General features: G+C 36.5%; 1 protein-coding gene across 2 annotated transcripts in view; it reads right to left on the bottom strand.

Moving 5' to 3' along the window:
- The window catches only part of DHX9 (DExH-box helicase 9), a 45,935-nt gene that overhangs the window by 18,421 nt on the left and 7,615 nt on the right, over positions 1-19,899 (bottom strand). The window contains exons 3-14 of one of the 2 annotated variants that reach the window (XM_033093144.1): positions 17,429-17,543; positions 16,304-16,416; positions 15,143-15,291; positions 13,613-13,742; positions 12,417-12,463; positions 10,454-10,590; positions 10,047-10,136; positions 9,779-9,940; positions 9,561-9,638; positions 8,829-9,020; positions 3,743-3,884; positions 3,277-3,359 (exon numbers count right to left, since the gene is read on the bottom strand). In XM_033093144.1, the coding sequence (XP_032949035.1) occupies positions 3,277-3,359; positions 3,743-3,884; positions 8,829-9,020; positions 9,561-9,638; positions 9,779-9,940; positions 10,047-10,136; positions 10,454-10,590; positions 12,417-12,447 (915 nt within the window). In that variant the 5' untranslated portion in view covers positions 12,448-12,463; positions 13,613-13,742; positions 15,143-15,291; positions 16,304-16,416; positions 17,429-17,543. The remainder of the gene's footprint in view (positions 1-3,276; positions 3,360-3,742; positions 3,885-8,828; positions 9,021-9,560; positions 9,639-9,778; positions 9,941-10,046; positions 10,137-10,453; positions 10,591-12,416; positions 12,464-13,612; positions 13,743-15,142; positions 15,292-16,303; positions 16,417-17,428; positions 17,544-19,899) is intronic. The other variant, XM_033093143.1, reaches the window with a different exon arrangement.

Raw genomic sequence — 19,899 nt, 5'->3', positions numbered from 1 at the left:
GACAAAACTTTTCTCTGGTCGAGTGGGTGGTCCTCTCGCCCATCATTCTGCCCTCCCCAACTACAGAAAACCACCACCATACTGAATCTTTTGTTTATATTCCTTTTCACACAGCTTTCATGTCATCTATAGATACCTAAAAAAGTATGTTAACATATCTTTATTATTTATTCTTCCTTCTTCACATATTATAGCACTGCTAAAATTTATCCATATGTATTACTAGTTATTCTTTCTAATGACAGTTTAATATCCAAATGTGTGAATATACCGTGTTTCCCCGAAAATAAGACCTAGCCAGACCATCAGCTCTAACGCGTCTTTTGGAGCAAAAATTAATACAAGACCCGGTCTTATTTTAATATAAGACCTGGTCTAATTAATATAATATACCAAGTCTTATATTAATTTTTGCTGCAAAACACACATTAGAGCTGACGGTCCAGCGAGGTCTTCTTTTCGGGGGAACACGGTACCAATTATTTCAGCAGTAGGTGACCTGTGGTACCTGCTGCAGGTGTCTGGGGTTTCCAGGGTTTCACTATGGGGAACATTTGCTACGATGAAAGTTCTTGTTCATGTCACTTGCTGAACATATGCCAGTTTCTATGGGCAAGTGTGGGTATGCAACTGCAGTTAGTGTGTAAATGCCGAACTTGAGAGATAGTGGAGATAAAAACCTATTTTTTCTAAGCAGTTCCATCAATTCGCATATTCCCATGAGCAGTGGATAAGAGATCCTTCTGATCCTCATATTCTCCAACACTTGGCATCGTCGCTTAAATCTTATTCATCAAATTGCTATAAAGCAGTACCTTAGTACGGCCTTGATCTGCTCTTTCTTCTTCACCAATGAGCCTGAACACCTCATGTCATTAGCCAAATGTTTCCTGTTGTGTAAACTGCCTCTTTGTCTTTTTCGCTTATTTCTCTACTGAGTCATCGGTGCTTTTCTTACTGATTTGTAGGAAGTGCTTACATATTTCTATTATATACTAATCCTTTGTTGGCTACATTGGAATCTTTTAGCCTGTGATTGTCTTTAAAGTACCTTTTGAATAACCAAATAATCTTAGTTTTAATATAGATTAATATATCAGTCTTTTCATGGTTAGTGCATTTTAAGAAATCCTTCCAAAAAGTCTAAAACTATGCTGCCCAGTACAGGAGCCACTGGTCACATGTGGCTACTGAGCACACGAAATGTGCCTAATCTCAACGGAGATGTGCTCTCAATGTAAAATATATACCGAAGTTTGAAGACTTATTACGAAAAAGAGAATGTGAAACTATTTTAATATATTTTTTTATATTGACTACATGGTGAAAATAGTTTACATATACTAATTTCACCTGTTTTGTTTCACCTTTTAAAATATGTTACTAGAACATTTAAAGTTACATATGTGACTCACATTGTTTCTACTGGACACTGTTATCTAGACATTTACTTACATTTTCTAAGTTTTAAAACTGCTTTGGCATTTAAGTCCTTAACCTATCTGGAATTAATTGTTATATTTGGTTCTGAGGTAAGAATCCAATTTCAACTACTTACTTACGAATGACCAATTGTTTCCATCTCCACTGACTGAACAGTCCACTTCCTTTCCCACGGATCTGCCATGTCGTCACTCTCTTATACCAAAGCAGCATATAGCACACAATCTGTTTCTATACTCTGTATCATTTCATTGGTCAAACTGTCAACCAAAGTACTATACCATCTCAATTATTATAGCTTCAAATTAAGTCCTGATATTTGTAAAGGAAGACCGTCCATCTTGCTCTTCTTCAGAAGTCCTACTTATTTTTCGCCATAAAGTTTCCCTATTAGTGTCTGTAATCAGCCTATTCAATTCTGTGAAAAACCTTTCTGGGAATTTGATTAGAACTGCATTCAAACTGTGGATCAACCTGGGAGAATTGACGTCTATGTGATATTAGACCATGAACATGATCTGGTCTTTTTTAGCATTTTGTAATAGTTTTATTTTTCTATAGAAGTCCTGCATGTCTTTTTGTTGGATTTTTAGGCACTTCACATTCTGAGCATTGCAATGTTATCTTTTTAGTTGTTTTCTAGCTGTTTGTTTGTAATATATACAATGCAACAGACTTTTATATACTAACCTTTTATTCAGCCACACTGTTAGTTTTTCCTATTCTATTATTTATAATAATTGGTCTACAAGTTCTTTTGGTTTTTCCCCTGCAAAGTGACAAATTTAGATAAGGTTCATCTGAAAGAGAACATAAAAAGTTTCCGCAAAGGCATTTTTCTATTTTTCACTGTGAATAATAAATATAGACCTGACAATCTTTCAAGGCAAGTTGACCAAAACCACTTAAACTCTAAGAATATTGGTATGGTACCATACTAGAAAAGACAATCTTGAAATGTTTAATTTTGATTAATCAGGAAAAAAAACAAAGCTTTTAAGAGATTCTGAATGACAAAAACAAGAAAAATTTTACCCTACTGAATAAATTTCTGATGTAAAAAGTCATCTGATAAACCATCCAAACTTTCTTACTTGCTTTAGCTCAACCATAAAGGTCCAAGTTTTGCCAAAACTAAAGATGATTAAAAAGAACAGCTATAAAAGTATTTTCTAGAGGAGGAACTCTAACGAATGTTTTAAGCAATAAAAGCTGGTAACAATTTGAATGATATACTGTCCAACCTCTGACACCTTTGTTTGAATGTGTAAAATAGTGCATAAAAACAAGTTATTGCATTATGGTATCAATTTTCAAATTACATAATTATTATCTAAGTTAATTCTAGACAAGTTTTGCCAAGGACCAAATGAGGGAAAGGTACAAAATAAATTTTAGTTTCTCGTTAATTCTGGCATGATCATCAACAGCTGAAAAGATTAGAGCTGCAAACATCCAAAAGACATTTTTAATTATATTACATTTAAAAATTATAAAATTTACTATAGAGAAGCCTCCATTTCAAAGAGAAACTGTATTAAAATCATTAATTCCATTACTGAATTATGCTAGCTCTTTGTGATCACTGCAACTATACTTACGTTACAGTAAGAGATCTTTACTTTTCGAATTCTGTGAATTTAACAAAGAAAACAGAATAATTTTAACAGGCTAGCTAATAAAGATGTCCAACATCTTAGTGACTGAAGTTCAGGGTTTTGACAGAAGATGTAAGCAGTGGGCAAAGAAAAAATAAAGCAGACATTCTATTTTGGTTTCTTTTTATTCAGAATATTAGCATTAGCACCTTACCATAATGCTCAAGTTACTTACATTTATGTCTCTTTCATGTATTTCATCTACAATTACATGACTGATTCCTCGAATGCCTGCTTCTAACTTTCTTAGGAGCACACCTTTAAAAGAAAACCAGAGCAACAACTGGAGAAGAGTTTCTATGTTGATTAAAGTAGGGAGGATAGAAAAGTGCAGAGAAACAAATTTCTGGACAATCAACTCTGCTGTAACTGCGATAACCTCAGCAACATATCAGGAAGATGTAACTCTAGTAACCTGATTTTATTTTCTCTAAGCTACAACAACCAGCAGGTATATCATGCTCTCTATTGGGAAGGGGCGGGGGTAGGGGGAACCTGCCCAAAGTTCTATTTAAACAAGAATTCTGAGACTGACTCCCTGATTTATTATTTCCAGCCATTCTGTGCTGTTACCAAGTTTTCTTCAAAAACACCACAATATAAACCCCAAATGAAAGACCAAAATAAAGCACAGTACTGACCGACAGTACAAAACAGTATGCTGGCATGAGGGCGGGGAAGTACAGACTCAAATCGAACACTGTAGCCACAGCTTTTCCCAGGCTCTTCTCCTCTCTCGTATGCAACTCGCTCTGCCACAGAAACGGCACTGATTCTCCTGGGCTGAGATGAAAAAAAAAAGAAAAAAAGATTTAAAAGCTACAAAATTCTAGTTACACTTGTTTATCAGGGTTATTAATTATTCTAATAAATGTGCCCCACTGCCACCTCAGTAATCAACAGAAACAATAATAGTAATGATATCTTTAGAAAGCTCCAAAATTCATTTTTAAAAAATCAGGACAAAAAAATTACCACATAATTCTATGGCAGACACTTTTATAGAAAATAAAATTTCTTCACCACTGGCCTAAACTCTTAATGATATTCAGAGTGATTTTCCTGTAAAGAATGGGGCAGAACACACGTGGTAAGCTTATTTTAACTGCCTGCAACAGTGAAGGCACATATTTAAAAAAATTACTTAACTGAGACATATGGGTATTAGCAAGGTGAACAATCTCTTTCGTTGCCATATCTACTGTGGCCACCTCTCATTCATTTATTAACTCATCAAGTATTTATAGCATATTTGCATCAGGTGCCACAGAAGATGCTAGAGATAAGAAACTGAATGAAATCACTCCTGTTTTTGTTTACACAGCAGGGGAAACTGAGTATATATTACTGTTTCCAGCAATAAATATGATCTACCCTAAGGGGAGTAGTATAGGTTAATGTTCTAAGTGTTGGAAAACATTCTGAAGCATTCCGTATTTTCTAACTACACAAAACAATATTTACTTGATGGATACTATCTATGTCCTAAAGGTATAGCTATGGAGGCACATGAAGATTTATAAAGACTGAATGCTTCTAAGTTGCCTTGAATTTGATTGTGTCACAAAGTGCCTGATCACGGGTTGGATATTAGTTCCTTGAGAAAATTTTTTCTGAGTTAAGTACCTATATGAAGATATTCCAGGTTGACCTAAGAAATCAGAGGCTGATACAATTTTGAAAAAACAAAGAATACAATTAACTTCACTAGAACTATTAATATCCTATGAACTAATACAAAACACGACATGTGAATTTCTAATATCCCGAACACAAGACTCCGTTAGGGGATGGGGCTCATAACAAACACAGGTGAGTGTACAATCACCTGTTCACAGTTACACTGTCCATAAAGATAAGGAAGGAAAAGATGCCTTCTTCGACATACTGTGAATCTCCCTGAGCTGACATTCTCTCTGGTGTATGTGCCTTGACTTGCTGAACTGGGCTAGCTTTTAATGACCAGTACTCGGCAACTCACTAACCCTGAATAAAAGTGTTACTGAAGAACTGAGCTCTGTATTTGTCCATCAAGAGAATAGCTGGGTTAAGGGTCCAAAGCTTTCTGGACCCTTCAAGAAGTCTTTGCATTCTATAAACAACAAGTGAATGCTCAAAGCTACTATTATCCCCTTCCTCTACTTTTATCTTTCCTCCAGTTTTTAGCATTTCTAGTAAGCAGTGGCTTCTAGAAGAACTTAAAACCTATTAGGGGGGCAGCTGGATGGTTCAGTTGGTTAGAGCATGAGCTCTCAACAAGGTTGCTGGTTCAATTCCCACATGGGATGTTGGGCTGCACCCCCTGCAACTAAAGATTGAAAATGGCAACTGGACTTAGAGCTGAGCTGCGCTCTCCACAACTAGATTGAAGGACAACGACTTGGAGCTGATGGGCCCTGGAGAAATACACTGTTCCCCAATAACAGTAACAAAAAAACCTATTAGGATACTTGACTCCTCTGAGGTGTATTTGTATACTACTGGGTACTCAGGGGTTCCTTTTACCACCTTGGGGCTACCATTTTCTAGTTTCTAGCCTCCTAAAATGAAATGGGCAGGAGACAGCACATTCCCTAAGTAGTATCTATTTTAGTTCTTAACTCTAATGCCCCTGGAAACACATCTGTCTTAAGAGACTCAAGGAAGCCACCCACGATAGAGGGTATTACAAATTAACATGAGGTGCTAAAACAACTATTTTCAGGAGCTTGATCAGCTAAATTTACTTGAGTAGGAACAGAAAACATCAATATCAAGATGACTATTCAAACAGCAAACATGACCCTGCCATCTCCTTCCCATCTTTTGTAACCTTCTCTGATTTATCAACTTCGTTTCAACAGCCCTGACTTTAAAACAAACAAAAATGCATTTAAGATACACACTAAAAAGAGAAGTGCTTTCTTCATTCACAATTCGATTGGAAATCAGTGTGATTTTTCCTGAGGGGAGTATGACAAATTGCAGGAAAATTAAAATATGCATATCCTTCGATCCAACAACTCCACATCTAGGACTTTATTCCAAATGAAATAATCAAATGAGTATACAAAGTGTATATACAAGTATGTTCATCCTGGCATACGTAATATCAAAATCTTTAAAAAAAAACCAACAAACCTCCATCATTTAAGAATAAAGGGTATATGCATAAAATGGAAGATTATGAAGTCATGAAGAAATTATGTGGTTGCTCTAATACCACATTATGCTGTTACATAATGAGGACAGGTGAAGATGATGTACATGCAGTGTATGTACATTCTAATCTGAAAAGATGAAGACCAAGAGTAAAATTGTTACTTCTGGATGGTGGGGTCCTGAGTGAGTTTTGGTTTCTTTTAAAATTTACTTTTCTAATTTTTTTCCTATGGCTATATATTCCTTTTATAGTCAGAAAAAAGCAACTAAAAATAACTGAATTCTCATAAATATTCACAAGATAAGCATTTTGTATAGAATACTGCTTAATGTAAGACTACTAATGAATGTTTAAACACTTCTCAGACTGCTTATCACCTGATAGCCTAAGAAATTGCTCTACTTATCCCGTGAATAATTTATTCCCTTTTCCCTCGATCTTCTGTGCTTCAATAATTGTTTTCCATACTTTCCCACAGTGAATAAATACAAGGTAAGTTTCACCAGTAAAACATCACCTTCTATGTATACCTTCAGGGCTACCTTTCCACATATGGCTTACCTGTTCCTCTCTTAATTATAGTATACTGAAATAGTCTATATTCTGCAAATAACTATAAAGGAGAATCAAAGCTCTGGAGACCTCCAGAATAATCACAATTAACATCTGTAAAACATAACAGCAAATATCATGGCTGCATATACTATTTTATTTGTGCTTCAGAACACGAGTGAGATTATCTTTCATTCTGATTAAAAAACAAGCTCAGAGAAGTTAAATTATTCTGCCTAAATTCATAGAAATGACTTTAGATGTAATACAAATTTTCTTTACCCCCAATCTAGTCCTTTTCCCAGTTATTTTCCTCTTATTGTTATAGCTTTATGTTGTATTTGGATTATTAAATGTTAAAACTAACACAATAACTGATTTAAATGAAATTAGTAAGTAGTGGTGATGAAAACAAGGGATAATGTCAAGTCCCTTCAACATAATACTTCAAATTATCCTCCAAGACATGAGCTTTTCTTTACATTTTCATTCCACTTATGATGTGTGATCAAAATATACAGTGAATGTTTAAATTTTTAAAAAAATTACTACAGTAAGACACATTGCCATTAATCCCCCTCAAAATACTCTGCCTCACTTCGAACACACTTATCCCATCATTCTTGCCACTTTCTGAAGCAGCTCTGGAAGTCCTCTTCGGTGAGTGTCTTTACTTCATCCTCCATCATGACAACGCTCTGTGTCACACATCGCTTCTGGTACGGCAATTTCTGTTAAATAAAAACATTATGTTGTGTCCTCGTCCACCTTATTCACAGGATCCGGCTTACGTTGTGTCCTCGTCCACCTTATTCACAGGATCCGGCACCATAAGACTTCCGACTCTTCCCCAAAGTCAAAATGACCATGAAAAGAAAACATTTTAAACCAATTCAGGACATCGAGGCAGCCATGACAGCACAACTAAAGACACTCACTCACGAAAGAGGATTTCCAGAACTGCTTCAGAAAGTGGCAAAAATGATGGGATAAGTGTGTTCGAAACGAGGGAGTGCTATCTTGAGGAGGATTAATGGCAATGTGTCTTTTACTGTAATAATTTTTTTTTTAATTTAAACATTTACTGCATTTTTTTTAATCACACCTCACAGGTGTTTATCTTTTTCTCTTTAGAATCTTATTTTCTTGCCCAGAGTCGTGCCTTCGTCATAGGTGATTTTAAGGGATTAGCTCTTCTTTACAGTTTATGTGTGTTCACTTGAACTGAAACAGCTAATATTTACTGAGTATTGAGATCACTATGTGCCAGACGCTGGGCAACACTTTCCATACCACAGTTAGGTGAAGATCAGTCTCAAACGGCTCTTTGGCAGTTCTAGGATGCGACTCTTTGATGTATCCCTTTTGACATTTATCCAGAACTATAATAATTTCTCTTATCTTAGTCATCAACTGAAAGGGCACAGGTCCCAGAACTGCACCTCTGCTTCTCATCTGGGTATTCAAATACACAGTTATAGAACTAGGCTGTAAAAGAATGATTTCTAAGGCACCAGATATCACAAACATGTTTGGCTCCACGTTCTCTATTTTCTGAGTTCTCATCTTATGAGAGACAGCTATATCCTGAAATGATGGCATGAAATAAGCATTAGTAAGTTGGCCATTATGTTTTGCTAGCTTGCCTACTCTTGCTTTGACTGGTTTTCACTGATTATCATTAGGTGATAAGATGGAGAGGACCAAGATTTGGATGTGGACCTCAGGAGAAAGTACTCTCAGTATGTTTGATTCTAGGCCCAAAGACTCTCTCTAGCTCAGAGAAAACAATCCCCACATGGTTCAGTTTAGCTTATCAGTGAAGGATATTGGAGATTAGAACAAGACTTAATTTCTTTTTATGTTTTGTTTTTAAATTTTAGGGGGCCTAATGCTCTACCACTTTCAGAACCTTCTGTGGCTACAAAGGAGAAGTTGATCAAAGAATTAGGAATAGTCTGGCCCCTAGGTATTTCCACCTTCAAACTCTATCTACACCAGACACACACCTAGCAAGTTGACTTACAACTTACCTGAGTTACTACAACATTACACTCTGCCGCTCGGTCATTCTGGATAAAGTCATCTAGAATAAACTGGGGAACTTGTGTAGTTTTACCACATCCAGTAGCGCCTCGGATAATGACAACTGAATTGTTACTAATTGCTTCCAGGATCTCCCTTTCAAATTTCTTCACAGGTAGTAAATCTCTCTCCTGAAAGATCTGTATTAGAGAAATTACACTTCACTCAGATTTCTATCAACATATACATTAGAAGGAATTTTCTTAATGCTAAAACAGATTTGCCATCTCTATAAAAACTTATTACTTTCCACTGGCTTAGTATCCAAAACATACTTTTTCATAAAAGAATACATACATTTGTATCTCTAATAGAACTGCCCCTTCTCACTAAATTTATGAAGTATCTATCTAGTGGCCTTGTCCACACCTTTATTTTCCCCCTTTCTCCCTGAACATTCCATATACATGTCCTTTCTTTTAACGTTTCAATGTTCTTTTTTTTAAAGAAAAAAAACCCCTGGGAAACATCAAAAAGAGTTATCACCCCAAATATCTCTACTGCAGGTAACTAATAATCCCAGGCCCTTCACTCACAACTACTACTCTTAGTGGTAACTAAGGTTTGGTAAACACCTTTGATGTTCCTTCCTAGAAAGGGCAAAATACATTATTCACTGTCCTTTTGTCCATATCTAGAAAGTTCTGAAGATCTGGGCACTATATACTTCACAAACTTACAGCTTGCAAATCATGATCCTGGTCCAACTGGTACATTAACTCATTCTTGAGGTCCATGCTTATCTGTTCTGGAGTAGCCTGTAAAATGGGAAGGCGACAGTCAAAGAAAAGCACATAACTCATCTTTAAACTGAATCCGTTTTTATCCAGACATCCTAATGAAATATACTCAAAAGTGAAATACAAGAGTCTGATCTCAAAAACAATGTTGCACTCACATAAGCCAGGGGCCCCTCATCAATGTTGCTGCTAGTCCAAGGATTCCAGTTGGATTGAGGAGGTGACCAAGGAACTACACCCATTTGGGTTTTTCGCTGAGATGGCTCAAAGTGAGCCAGTTTGCCAAGGTTGAGTACAACAGGCACAGAAGGATCATCAGGCTATTAAAAAAAAAAAAAAAAGGAAAACAAAATAACAACCAATACCAGTTGCTTGCTTGTCTGACTAGAGAACTTCTATACAAAGGTGAACTTAAATAATGCTTACCGGGGGCCGGATTTCAAGATTGAGCTCTTGAACAGTGTTTTGCAGCTGATTCTCTAGCTCTTGAGAGAGGTTAACTTTGTAAGGCTCCATCTAGAGGAAAATGATGACCCATGAAAATCACGTAACATACATACAAGCACTAGTCTAATCTACCATCGCAGGGTTAAGTGTATGTGATCGACACTGTAATATTTAAGCCAACAATTAGTTCCCTTCCGTGAAAGAATTACTTCAACGATTACTACCCACTGTAAGCACGGCAATCAGCCAGATACAGATGATTAGTAGGGCCATTTCCATTTCTTAAGGTAATACTCCTAGAACCACAAATTATTCTTTAGCCAAATACTAAAGAGCTACATTGAATTTTATGATATCTCTCTGGGCTACTAAGTCTAAAGACTCACTGTCTCTCCTTCTTTCTTCTTTGTAAGTCCAGAGTAAGCTTCAATCACTCCAAGATGGTAGAGTTGTCTGATAAGTGACAGGGCACAGGACTGTGCTGCCAATTTTTTATTTGATCCATGCTCACGTGCAAAAATCCCTATAATTTAAGGTCAGGATTACCAAAAACAGAAGAATAACTCATCTAAGTAAAGAAATACCTTATTTCATAAGCAACTAGGGGTTTAGGTACAAAAGCCACCCTAAAATCAGAGTAAATCCTGGGTTCTAAGTTCTTTTTCATTCTAACTGCTAACCAAAAGCAATTCCGTATTAGCATATCAACTAAGTAACCATCTTGATCACAGGCTGATACTAACACACAAATCATCACTATAAAAGCAAATAACGTTTTTCAACAAAAGTTGCCATTAACATCCTTTGAGATTAAAATAGGGGAAGAAAACAGTTTAACTTCTGAAAAGCAAAAGGTCAAAAGGCAATATAATCAAAAGAATGAAAATCAGTCCAAAGTGGTTATGTAGACCAGGGAGTAGTATTCTTCTTCTACAAAAAGTCAGATAATTCATATTTCAGGCTTTGTAGATCCAACTACTCAACTATTCACAATTACTTGTATTCAACTCTGCCTTTAAAGCTTGAAACCACCTAGAGACACTACTTAAACTAGGGTTTGAAAAAATACAGACCCAGGAATGAAGAATGGCTTTTATGTTGTTAGAGTTGTACAAACACGACAAAAATAAGTGTTATAAATGTGACCCACAAAGCTTAAAATATTTGTGATCTGGCCCCTTACAAAAGTTTGCTATCCCAACATAAACAAATGAGTGTAGCTGTGTTCCAATGAAACTTTGTAAAACAGGTAGTGGGTTGTATTTGGTCAGAGAGCTGTAGTTTGCTGAGCCCAACACATTAGACTGAAGCTAGCAGTTGCTTGTACTTAAAAAAAAAGCTAATAGAAAGTTTCCTCTCCTTTCCTTCCTTCAATATCATTCAGTTTTAGGAGAGATGACATAAAGCAAGAAGGGGCAGGCACAGACAGCTTCGTGCCTAACTAGCCCATTTAGTCTAATTCTGATGGTCAGGTCAACGGGCTCACAGAAGTTGGACTGTCTTTATCCTCTTCCCTTAATATCCTATCCACTCAAAATGACTTATTTTTTAAGTCTAGGATAAAAAATTCAACATCATCTCCTGATGATTCATTCAAAAGTTTCATTCTATCAGGAAGTCCTTCATATACAAAATTTAAAACATTAGTAGTGTTACTGCAGAATTCTCAAGCTGAAAAGAATCTTAGGGCATTTCTCTCAATCAGCAGATAACTGAATCCCAGTGATACAAGGTGTGATTTATTCAGTCACAAAACCTGTTAGTGACAACTCATCAGCATCTAGGATATTTTAGAATATTAAATACCAGGTACACTAAGCTATTTCACTATCATTTAAGCACAATACATTATCTGCTGTAAACTTACTAAGAATAAAGAATACACGCGTATCTTTGCCTTCTTACTTCCTGAATAACCCCACTCTAGTCTTTGTTTCCTCAGGATAACTTTCTCACCTTTTCTTCTTGACTCTATGGCTTTTGAGTTACATACATTCACCTTTAATCCTATCATCCAATTTACTCCTTTCTAAATTTCACCTAGCTAGTGTTACTTAAACTGAAAGAATGCCTTTATGGAGAAAGATTTAAAAAAGTTTTCAAGTTCCTTATTACCATCTCCTTACCTTTGAAATATAACACTACTAGTACGATCTTTTTTCACAGGCAAATTGGGAAAATGGGCTCTCTAATTCATATAATTACTAACATTCTAAAATATCCTAGATGCTACCTGTATCATCTACTCTTTCAATTAATAAAGCTTATATGCATACGTGGCTTAAAACTCTAACGTGAGTGTTACTCCACTAAACAAGGCTCAAGAGCAGGGGAAGCAGTGACACTTACTTCTGCCCAGCTGCTTGATATAAATGGTCATTTCTGCAATAAAGCTCCTGTAACAACACATACAAATGAGGTTAGGAATTTCACTGTTAGAAATTACTAAATCTAGGACTCCCAAATCAGGCAGGCTTTCCAACTTCTTAGGCAAATCACAACAAAAGAAAACATTGCAAACATTTACTTCTGCTCAATCCTAGAACAAATGAAGTATGTAAACTCTAAATAATGTACAAATGGCACAAGACTACTATAACCAAAGCTGATGAGCCAATTTTTCATGGAAGAAAATGTTAGGGTTTTAGATTCTATATTTACTTAATCTTATTCCAAAGGTTGTACTCTGAATAGCTAGAGCACATTCATGGAAAGGAATTTTCCACTTAGCTTGGAGCCAAGAAATGAAATAAGACCAAAGCTCTTTAAATGATACCATGTTTCCCCGAAAATAAGACCTAGCCGGAACATCAGCTCTCATGCATCTTTTGGGGCAAAAATTAATATAAGACCCGGTCTTATCTTAATATAAGTCTTGTATCAAAATAAGACCAGGTATAATATAATATACCGGTTATCATATCATATCATTATCATATATCATATATAATACTAGGTCTTATATAAGACAGGGAAAAGAAAAGAAAATATACTGGGCTTTATATAACATAAGACCGGGTCTTATATTAAGTTTTGTTCCAAAGGACGCATTAGAGCTAATGGTCTGGCTAGGTCTTATTTTCGGGGAAACACAGTAGTTGTGATTATTTTAAGATTCTTTTGCATGGGCCACCCACTAATGATTTCAGTTTGTTAAGATAAGCTCAATTATACGCATGCATGCACACATATGCATGGACATATGAACACTGCATATAGGAGTGGCTCCTGAGGCAGGGCTATCTGCCTACAGTTGGAAGCTGCCCTTGAAAAAAGAAATTTAGCTTATTTATATCACATTGACTTAAATCAGGTCCTGGAGAACAAAGTAGTTTTGAAAATTACAGCTAAAATTGCTAGCAGATTGTAGGGAATGATTTAGGTTTTAACAAGGGAATAACTACCGTTTGAAAATTATGCTTTCTGATCCTTGCATTGCTCAGGTACATTCTAACCTTGACTTTGTGCTGTGAATGAAAGGTTAGGTGAGGCTTAAGAAAAAAAAACAAATGTTAGACTCCTTCCTATATCTCTTGTGAACTGACCTTCAGGCACAGCGGCTTCAGGGGTCAAAGGCCACTGACTTTCAGGGGAACAACATCCACCCTTTCATTAATGACACTGATGCCAGTATGTTTCTCAGCCAGGCTTAAAGTCAATCTCATTCTCCACCACCTAGGGGGAACAGCGACACCAGAAATCAGTTTACAATCGTTTCCCATGTGATTGCTTAGTTCAGCCTAAGCAGCAGCACATGTGTGTATGAACGAGACCTCTGGTGTTGCTGTATGTTATGCCTTTAAATAAAGGACATTCAAGGAGCCAAGCGGTCCTGCCCGCTCCCCCCCCCAGACTGTCTCTGCCTCCCTGATTTCATCATATCCTGAATTCTTCAATTCCTGGTATCAGAAGTCAGCACGATACTGACACCACAGAACGTTTACAACAACTAGCTGCAGACACACTTCAGTTACCTGTCTGTTCTTAGTCACCCAGTGCTACTGGGCCCAATCAGTTCAGAAGGACAAAACATTAAAGGAAAATCATCAACAACTGTATCTTTCCTTTACAACCACAGAGGATTTTAAAGGCTGACATCAGAATTACGTATTTGAGAATTCAGGATTCAACCAAACGGTGGGAAGGAGGGGGAACCATGCTCTGAATGATCACTTCGACCACAGTGTCAGTTTTATTTTAGTAATAATTATTTTAAGGTTGCCAGATGCACCCAAGGGAGAATACTTTGATTTTCAAGGAAAATATTTTTAACATATTTTGAACAATTTCATATAAGGACAGCAAATTGAATCATCCAGGTTTCCATTATAACCTCCTTCCCTCCCTTCCAATAAAAATACAGTGCCCCCAGAAGAGTCTAATCCATCTGAGCTTTCCTGGGAGTAATAATTACTACACCCTGGAATGCTCTCAGGAAGAACAGCAAGCAGGCTGAGAAACATACTGTCATTGTTACAACAACCTCCCTGTATGTCAGTTTTATAAATTTAACAGAATAAAAGTAGACTAATTTAACTCACAAAGACTGAGGCTTTTCAGCTTTACAATAAGCCCTCAAAACTTCAACAACAGTATTCTTGAGAGCTGGCAACTTTCAAAGCTGAAGGGAAATTTGGATTTAGATGTAATGCAATCTACCCCCGAGACTCTATAACTTAAGTGTCTAACTTGACCCATTAAAGAAATAATCATTACCACTGCCTCTAACAATACTGCAGTGAATAAACTCCTCACTTCTGGCAGATTTTTAAATCAATTATGGACAAACCACCATGTGTGGCTGTGATTTTTGCCTTCACGTTCAAATGAGACCCTTACAAGTCCCGCAACACAAACAGATTTTTGCAAAACAACTTCTACAGCTAAAATCATACATAAGTGCAAATCATGATAAACTGCACATAGCAAATCAATGACAATTTTTCTTGTGCAAAGTAATATATCTGCTTCTTACAACTCAAATAATTCACGAACTGAACCAGATACATACAAAAATAGAACAATGAATATCCAAAACAACCCTAACTTACTATCAAAGAGTGAAACAAGCAAACCTGTTGTGATCAGGACCCACTTGGGTGTACTTATATTCTCCTTGGATCTTTTCTTTTTGGAAATATTGGTTCAGACGAGCCTTAGCATTTTCCAAGGTCCAATTTCCATGAAGCCCAGCATTTAAATCCACTTCTTCTGATTCTAGAGTCTGTTGAAGCAATGAAAATTAAGTTTTGGCTGCGCTAATTTTAGTTATGAATGTTTAAGCACAGAAATTTCTAACAATGCCTTCTTTGTACCCCCCTTTATAATGCAAAACCTGCTTTTAGTAATTTCTAATCCTAGTCAAAATTGAGCTGGAATTAGTTTATATTGTATCTGATGGCTCTATCGTATGAACAAGGTATTAGTTAAGGTACTGTATTTAAATTGTTCCTAAGAAACATTTGACAATTTTTTTTTTGGTGCTGGTTTTACCACTTTAAATATAATAAGTAGGAAAATAAGTTGTCTTATCAAAGCATATTTACAATGAGTACTCTCAAAATGAAGTTTACTGAGGTAACTATATTTCCTACAAAGTAAAGGAGACCTTTTATTACAACTAGGAAAAGAACCATTTTATATCATAAGCAATTCTAATGATCAGATTTAATGGATAGCTTAGGTGTATAGTGTCATTTATGAACAAGCTGTCTCAAAAACCACTTAGGGGTGGTCAGATGGCTCAGTTGGTTAGAGCACAAGCCCTGAACAACAGGGTTGCTGGTTCAATTCCCACATGGACCAGTGAGCTGCGCCCTCCACAATTAAGAGTGAAGAAAAAGAGCTGCTGCTCAGCTGAGATGCTGGAGCGGCAGCCAGATGGCTCGGTTGGTTAGAGCCCGAGCTCTCAGTAACAAGGTTGCCAGTTCAATTCCCGCATGGGATGGTGGACTATGCCCCCTGCAACTAAGACTGAAAACGGCAACTGGACTTGGAGCTGAGCTGCGCCCTCCCCAACTAGATTGAGGACGACGACTTGGAGCTGATGGGCCCTGGAAAAGCACACTGTTCCCCAATATTCCCCAATAGAAAAATTAAAAAAAAAAAAACAACAACAAAAGAAAACCACTTAAAAGAATCACCAAATTATCAAGTTGCAAATATCTTAAATCTTGCTGTGAACTAAGTCTTAGATCACATTCCCAAGATGTAACACAGGGTGATGACAGCCTCACCGCTTGTACTTCTTGTTCCTCCTTTCTTGAGTAATAATCCTTCAAGTTGGCTCCTCGATCCCAGGTAGGCCCAGGAGCACCACCACAAGAGGCCCCAACTCCAGAATTATTTTCTATTAAGGAAAAGAAAATGATTGTTTTCTTGATGAATCATATTGTAGAAAGATCCTGAATATTTTAAAGAATATTCCTAATTTAGCTTTTGGCATTCCATAATTAGAACTCCAAGGTGTCATTTATTTGGAAAGGGCCTGACATCTCCATGACTTGCTTGAAAAGTGTTCATTTTAAGTGTTACTTACGAGACTGGTAATGCTAACTCCAAGGCAGGTATGCAGGGGAAGCTACTAGTAACGATCATAAATGACTGACAATCCAGCATACATTCTCAATGTAGCTTTGTTTTTCAAGTTGTTACATATATAATCACTGATTAAATGATAAAACTGTTTCTTCGCTAAATATGATCCTGGAAGAAAGCTATCTGCTAGTGCTGGTGACCAAAAGAAGCTGAAAAGGTGTAAGAAAGTGATGAATCCTGACAAAAAAGCAGAGTAACTAAAAAGAGTTAATACTGACTGATCATTAACTCCACTGCGTTTATTACATGCTTTTTAAAAAACTCACTCCTCACAATCCTAAGCAGTAAATTTTCCTGTTATTCTCATTTCATAAACACTGGATTTGAGACTTAAGTAAGTCGACCACATATCCTGATTAATCTACCCTACAGTGGACATACCAATAAAAGTTACGTAATACATAGAATTCAGCAATGGCTGGGATCCACAAGGTAAACAAACAAGCCTACAATGTATTTGGTAGTAGTAAGTTAGAAACAAGACCAGGCAAGAAATAAGACCCTTTAAACCAAAGGTCTAGCCTGTGCAAATCTACCCAGAGATCAGGAATTAGTAAAAGCTAATGACAGCAAAGAATTAAACCATACACTTTGTAAGAAGAATTATATGAGCTGGTGGTATTTGCAAATTTATGAGGGCCTTGGGATCTCTCTAAACATTAAGAGTTTACTGTAGTTATTTTTATCCAAGTGAGAGAAGTGACGACCAAGCAACACCGCACACAACTTATTCTCAGTCAGGTGCACATGTTCAAGTCCCTTACCTGCCTTGAGAGCCAGATGTGGAGGAAGAGGTCCCCCCCGGGTTGCTGGGAAACCTTCACCAGTATCTGCTATGGTGTCAGTTGTATCAGTAAGTTGGGGCAAAAGGGGTGCTTCCTTTAAGTGAAAAAGTCAAGGCAGTATCAGCAATTTCGCCTTCACAGGGACTAGTAAATTCTTTGATACTTAAAAGTGCTGACCCTCCTCTCCCGATAATATTAACATCTGTGTTTTCAGTGATTATAAAACTATTCAATTCTCATTTCAGGCAGAAAAAGATACAAGTAGTAAATATTACTCATAATTCTCCATCTAGAGAGTTTATATATAAATATAATATGTACACAAATATAATTTTTCCACAAAAAGTAGAATCAGTTTATGCTGTATAGTTAATTTACTTTTTCTACTTAGTATCTTAATAAATACATTCAACATTCAATTAGTATTTTTTAGGAAGGAGCCTTCTACATGCAGACATTGTTCTGGGTACTGAGGGTAAAACAATTAACACAGACACGTCTGTACTCACAGCGATATTCAAATAGCTCTATTCTAATTCTGTATTCTTACAGAGCTAGACAATAATACAAGTCAGGTATGATACAATACTATAGAGAAAAATAAAGCAAAAAAGAAAAATAGGGACTGTGAGAGATCACTATTTAAATAAAGCAAACAGGGAAAGCCACATTCCTGAGGTGACATTTGAGAAAAGATATGAAGCAACTGAGGAGCCAACCAAGAGGATATCTAGGAGGAGAGGTTTCCAGAGAGGAAACATAAAGTTCCAAGACAAATGCAAAATACTTTATACATATTTTCTACTTCTTTAAATATGGATCTACATGAATTTTAATGACTTACTACTCCATTGTATGGATGTACTTAGACATAAAGTATTAGGTTGGTGGAAAATTGCGGTTTAAAAGGGTAAAAAATAACTGCAAAAACCGCAATTATTTTTGCACCAACCTATAGCAATGATTTGAAAGGACTTCTGATGGAGGTGAAAGAAAAGTGCCAAAGCAGGACTGCAGCTGAACATCAAGAAGACAAAAATCATGACTACAGAAGAAATACACAACTTGAACATGGACAACAAAGAAATGGAAACTGTTAAAAGATTTTGCTTGGGGTTCAGTCATCAATTCAAATGAAGACCACAGCCAAGAAATCAAGAGAAGGCAGGAATGGAAGAATTAGGAAAGATCACTAAGAACAAAGATGTGTCATTAGAGACGAAGGCTAAGATCACCCACAGCCTTGTATTCCCAATTATTATGTATGGATGTGAAGTCGGACAGTGGAGAAGGCTGATGGGAACAAAATCATTCATCTGAAATACAGTGTCAGGGGAGAGCTCTACGGTTACCCTGGACAGCCAGAAAAATGAACAAGTGGATCCTAGAGCAAATTCAGCCTGAAACATCGCTGGAGGCAAAAGTGACAAAACTGAAGCTGCTCTAACTTCGGGCACAAAAGGAGAAGACAGGGTTCTTTGGAAAAGACAATAATGCTGGGAAAAACAGAAGGCAGCGGGAAAAGAGGAAGACCAAATGTGAGATGACGAATCGACTCCATCAAAGCAGCCATAGGTATGAGTCCACAGGGGCCGAGCAGGGCTGTGATGTCATTCATTCATAGAGTCGCCAGGAGTCAGAGCTGACTCAACAGCAGCACGCACACGAGCTATACGTAACTCAAGCGATACCATGTTGATGGGTATTTAGATTGCAGCCAATCTTAAAAGAAATTGTAGAACAACACGGCCATAAACTCTTTGTACTTTGGCTTATTTTCTTTTACAAAAAATTTGTAAAAGTGCAATTCCTGGGTTAAAAGGTACCAACACTTTAAATAGCACCATAATACTCCACAGGATACTACTGCCCAGCACTATATATATGGATCTGTTTTCCCACATCCTCTCCAATTCTGGGAATTATAGAAAAATTTTACATCTTTACCAGTATTCATTTTGGATTTTGTTGTAGCAACGTATTATTTTAACTTACATTTTCTTTGCCCATTACTCTATCTGGATATTCAACTGTTCTCATTAATTTCTAAGAATTTAACATTTTAGTGCTATTCACTATTTGTCGTACAAGTAAAAAATTTGTCCATTTCCTTTTATTAATGCTACTTATTGTCCCAAAAGGTATTTTGCTAGTTTTCTCTAGTCAAATCTAGTTTCTGCCTTGTTCGTTCTCCATAAAATGGCCTTTCTGATCCTGAGACATGTTCTGCATTATTTTCTAATGTATTTTGGTGGGGTTGTTTTTTTCCCATTTTGCAGCTGGTAGTGTGCCAATTTAGTTACTGTAATCTTAAAATAATTAAAATTCTTTATTAATAGGTGGTTGGATTGGCTAATACTTTCCACTTCAATTCTCTTTGGGTATTCTTCAGCAATTATATTTTTGCTAATTAACTTGTTTGTCTAATTTATCAAATAATATGTTAAATT

The sequence above is a fragment of the Rhinolophus ferrumequinum genome, chromosome 22 (genome assembly GCF_004115265.2).
Source record: "Rhinolophus ferrumequinum isolate MPI-CBG mRhiFer1 chromosome 22, mRhiFer1_v1.p, whole genome shotgun sequence".
Lineage (NCBI taxonomy): Eukaryota > Metazoa > Chordata > Mammalia > Chiroptera > Rhinolophidae > Rhinolophus > Rhinolophus ferrumequinum.
The sequence above is the reverse complement of the archived record's forward strand: the minus strand, read 5'-3'. Positions and strand labels throughout refer to the sequence as shown.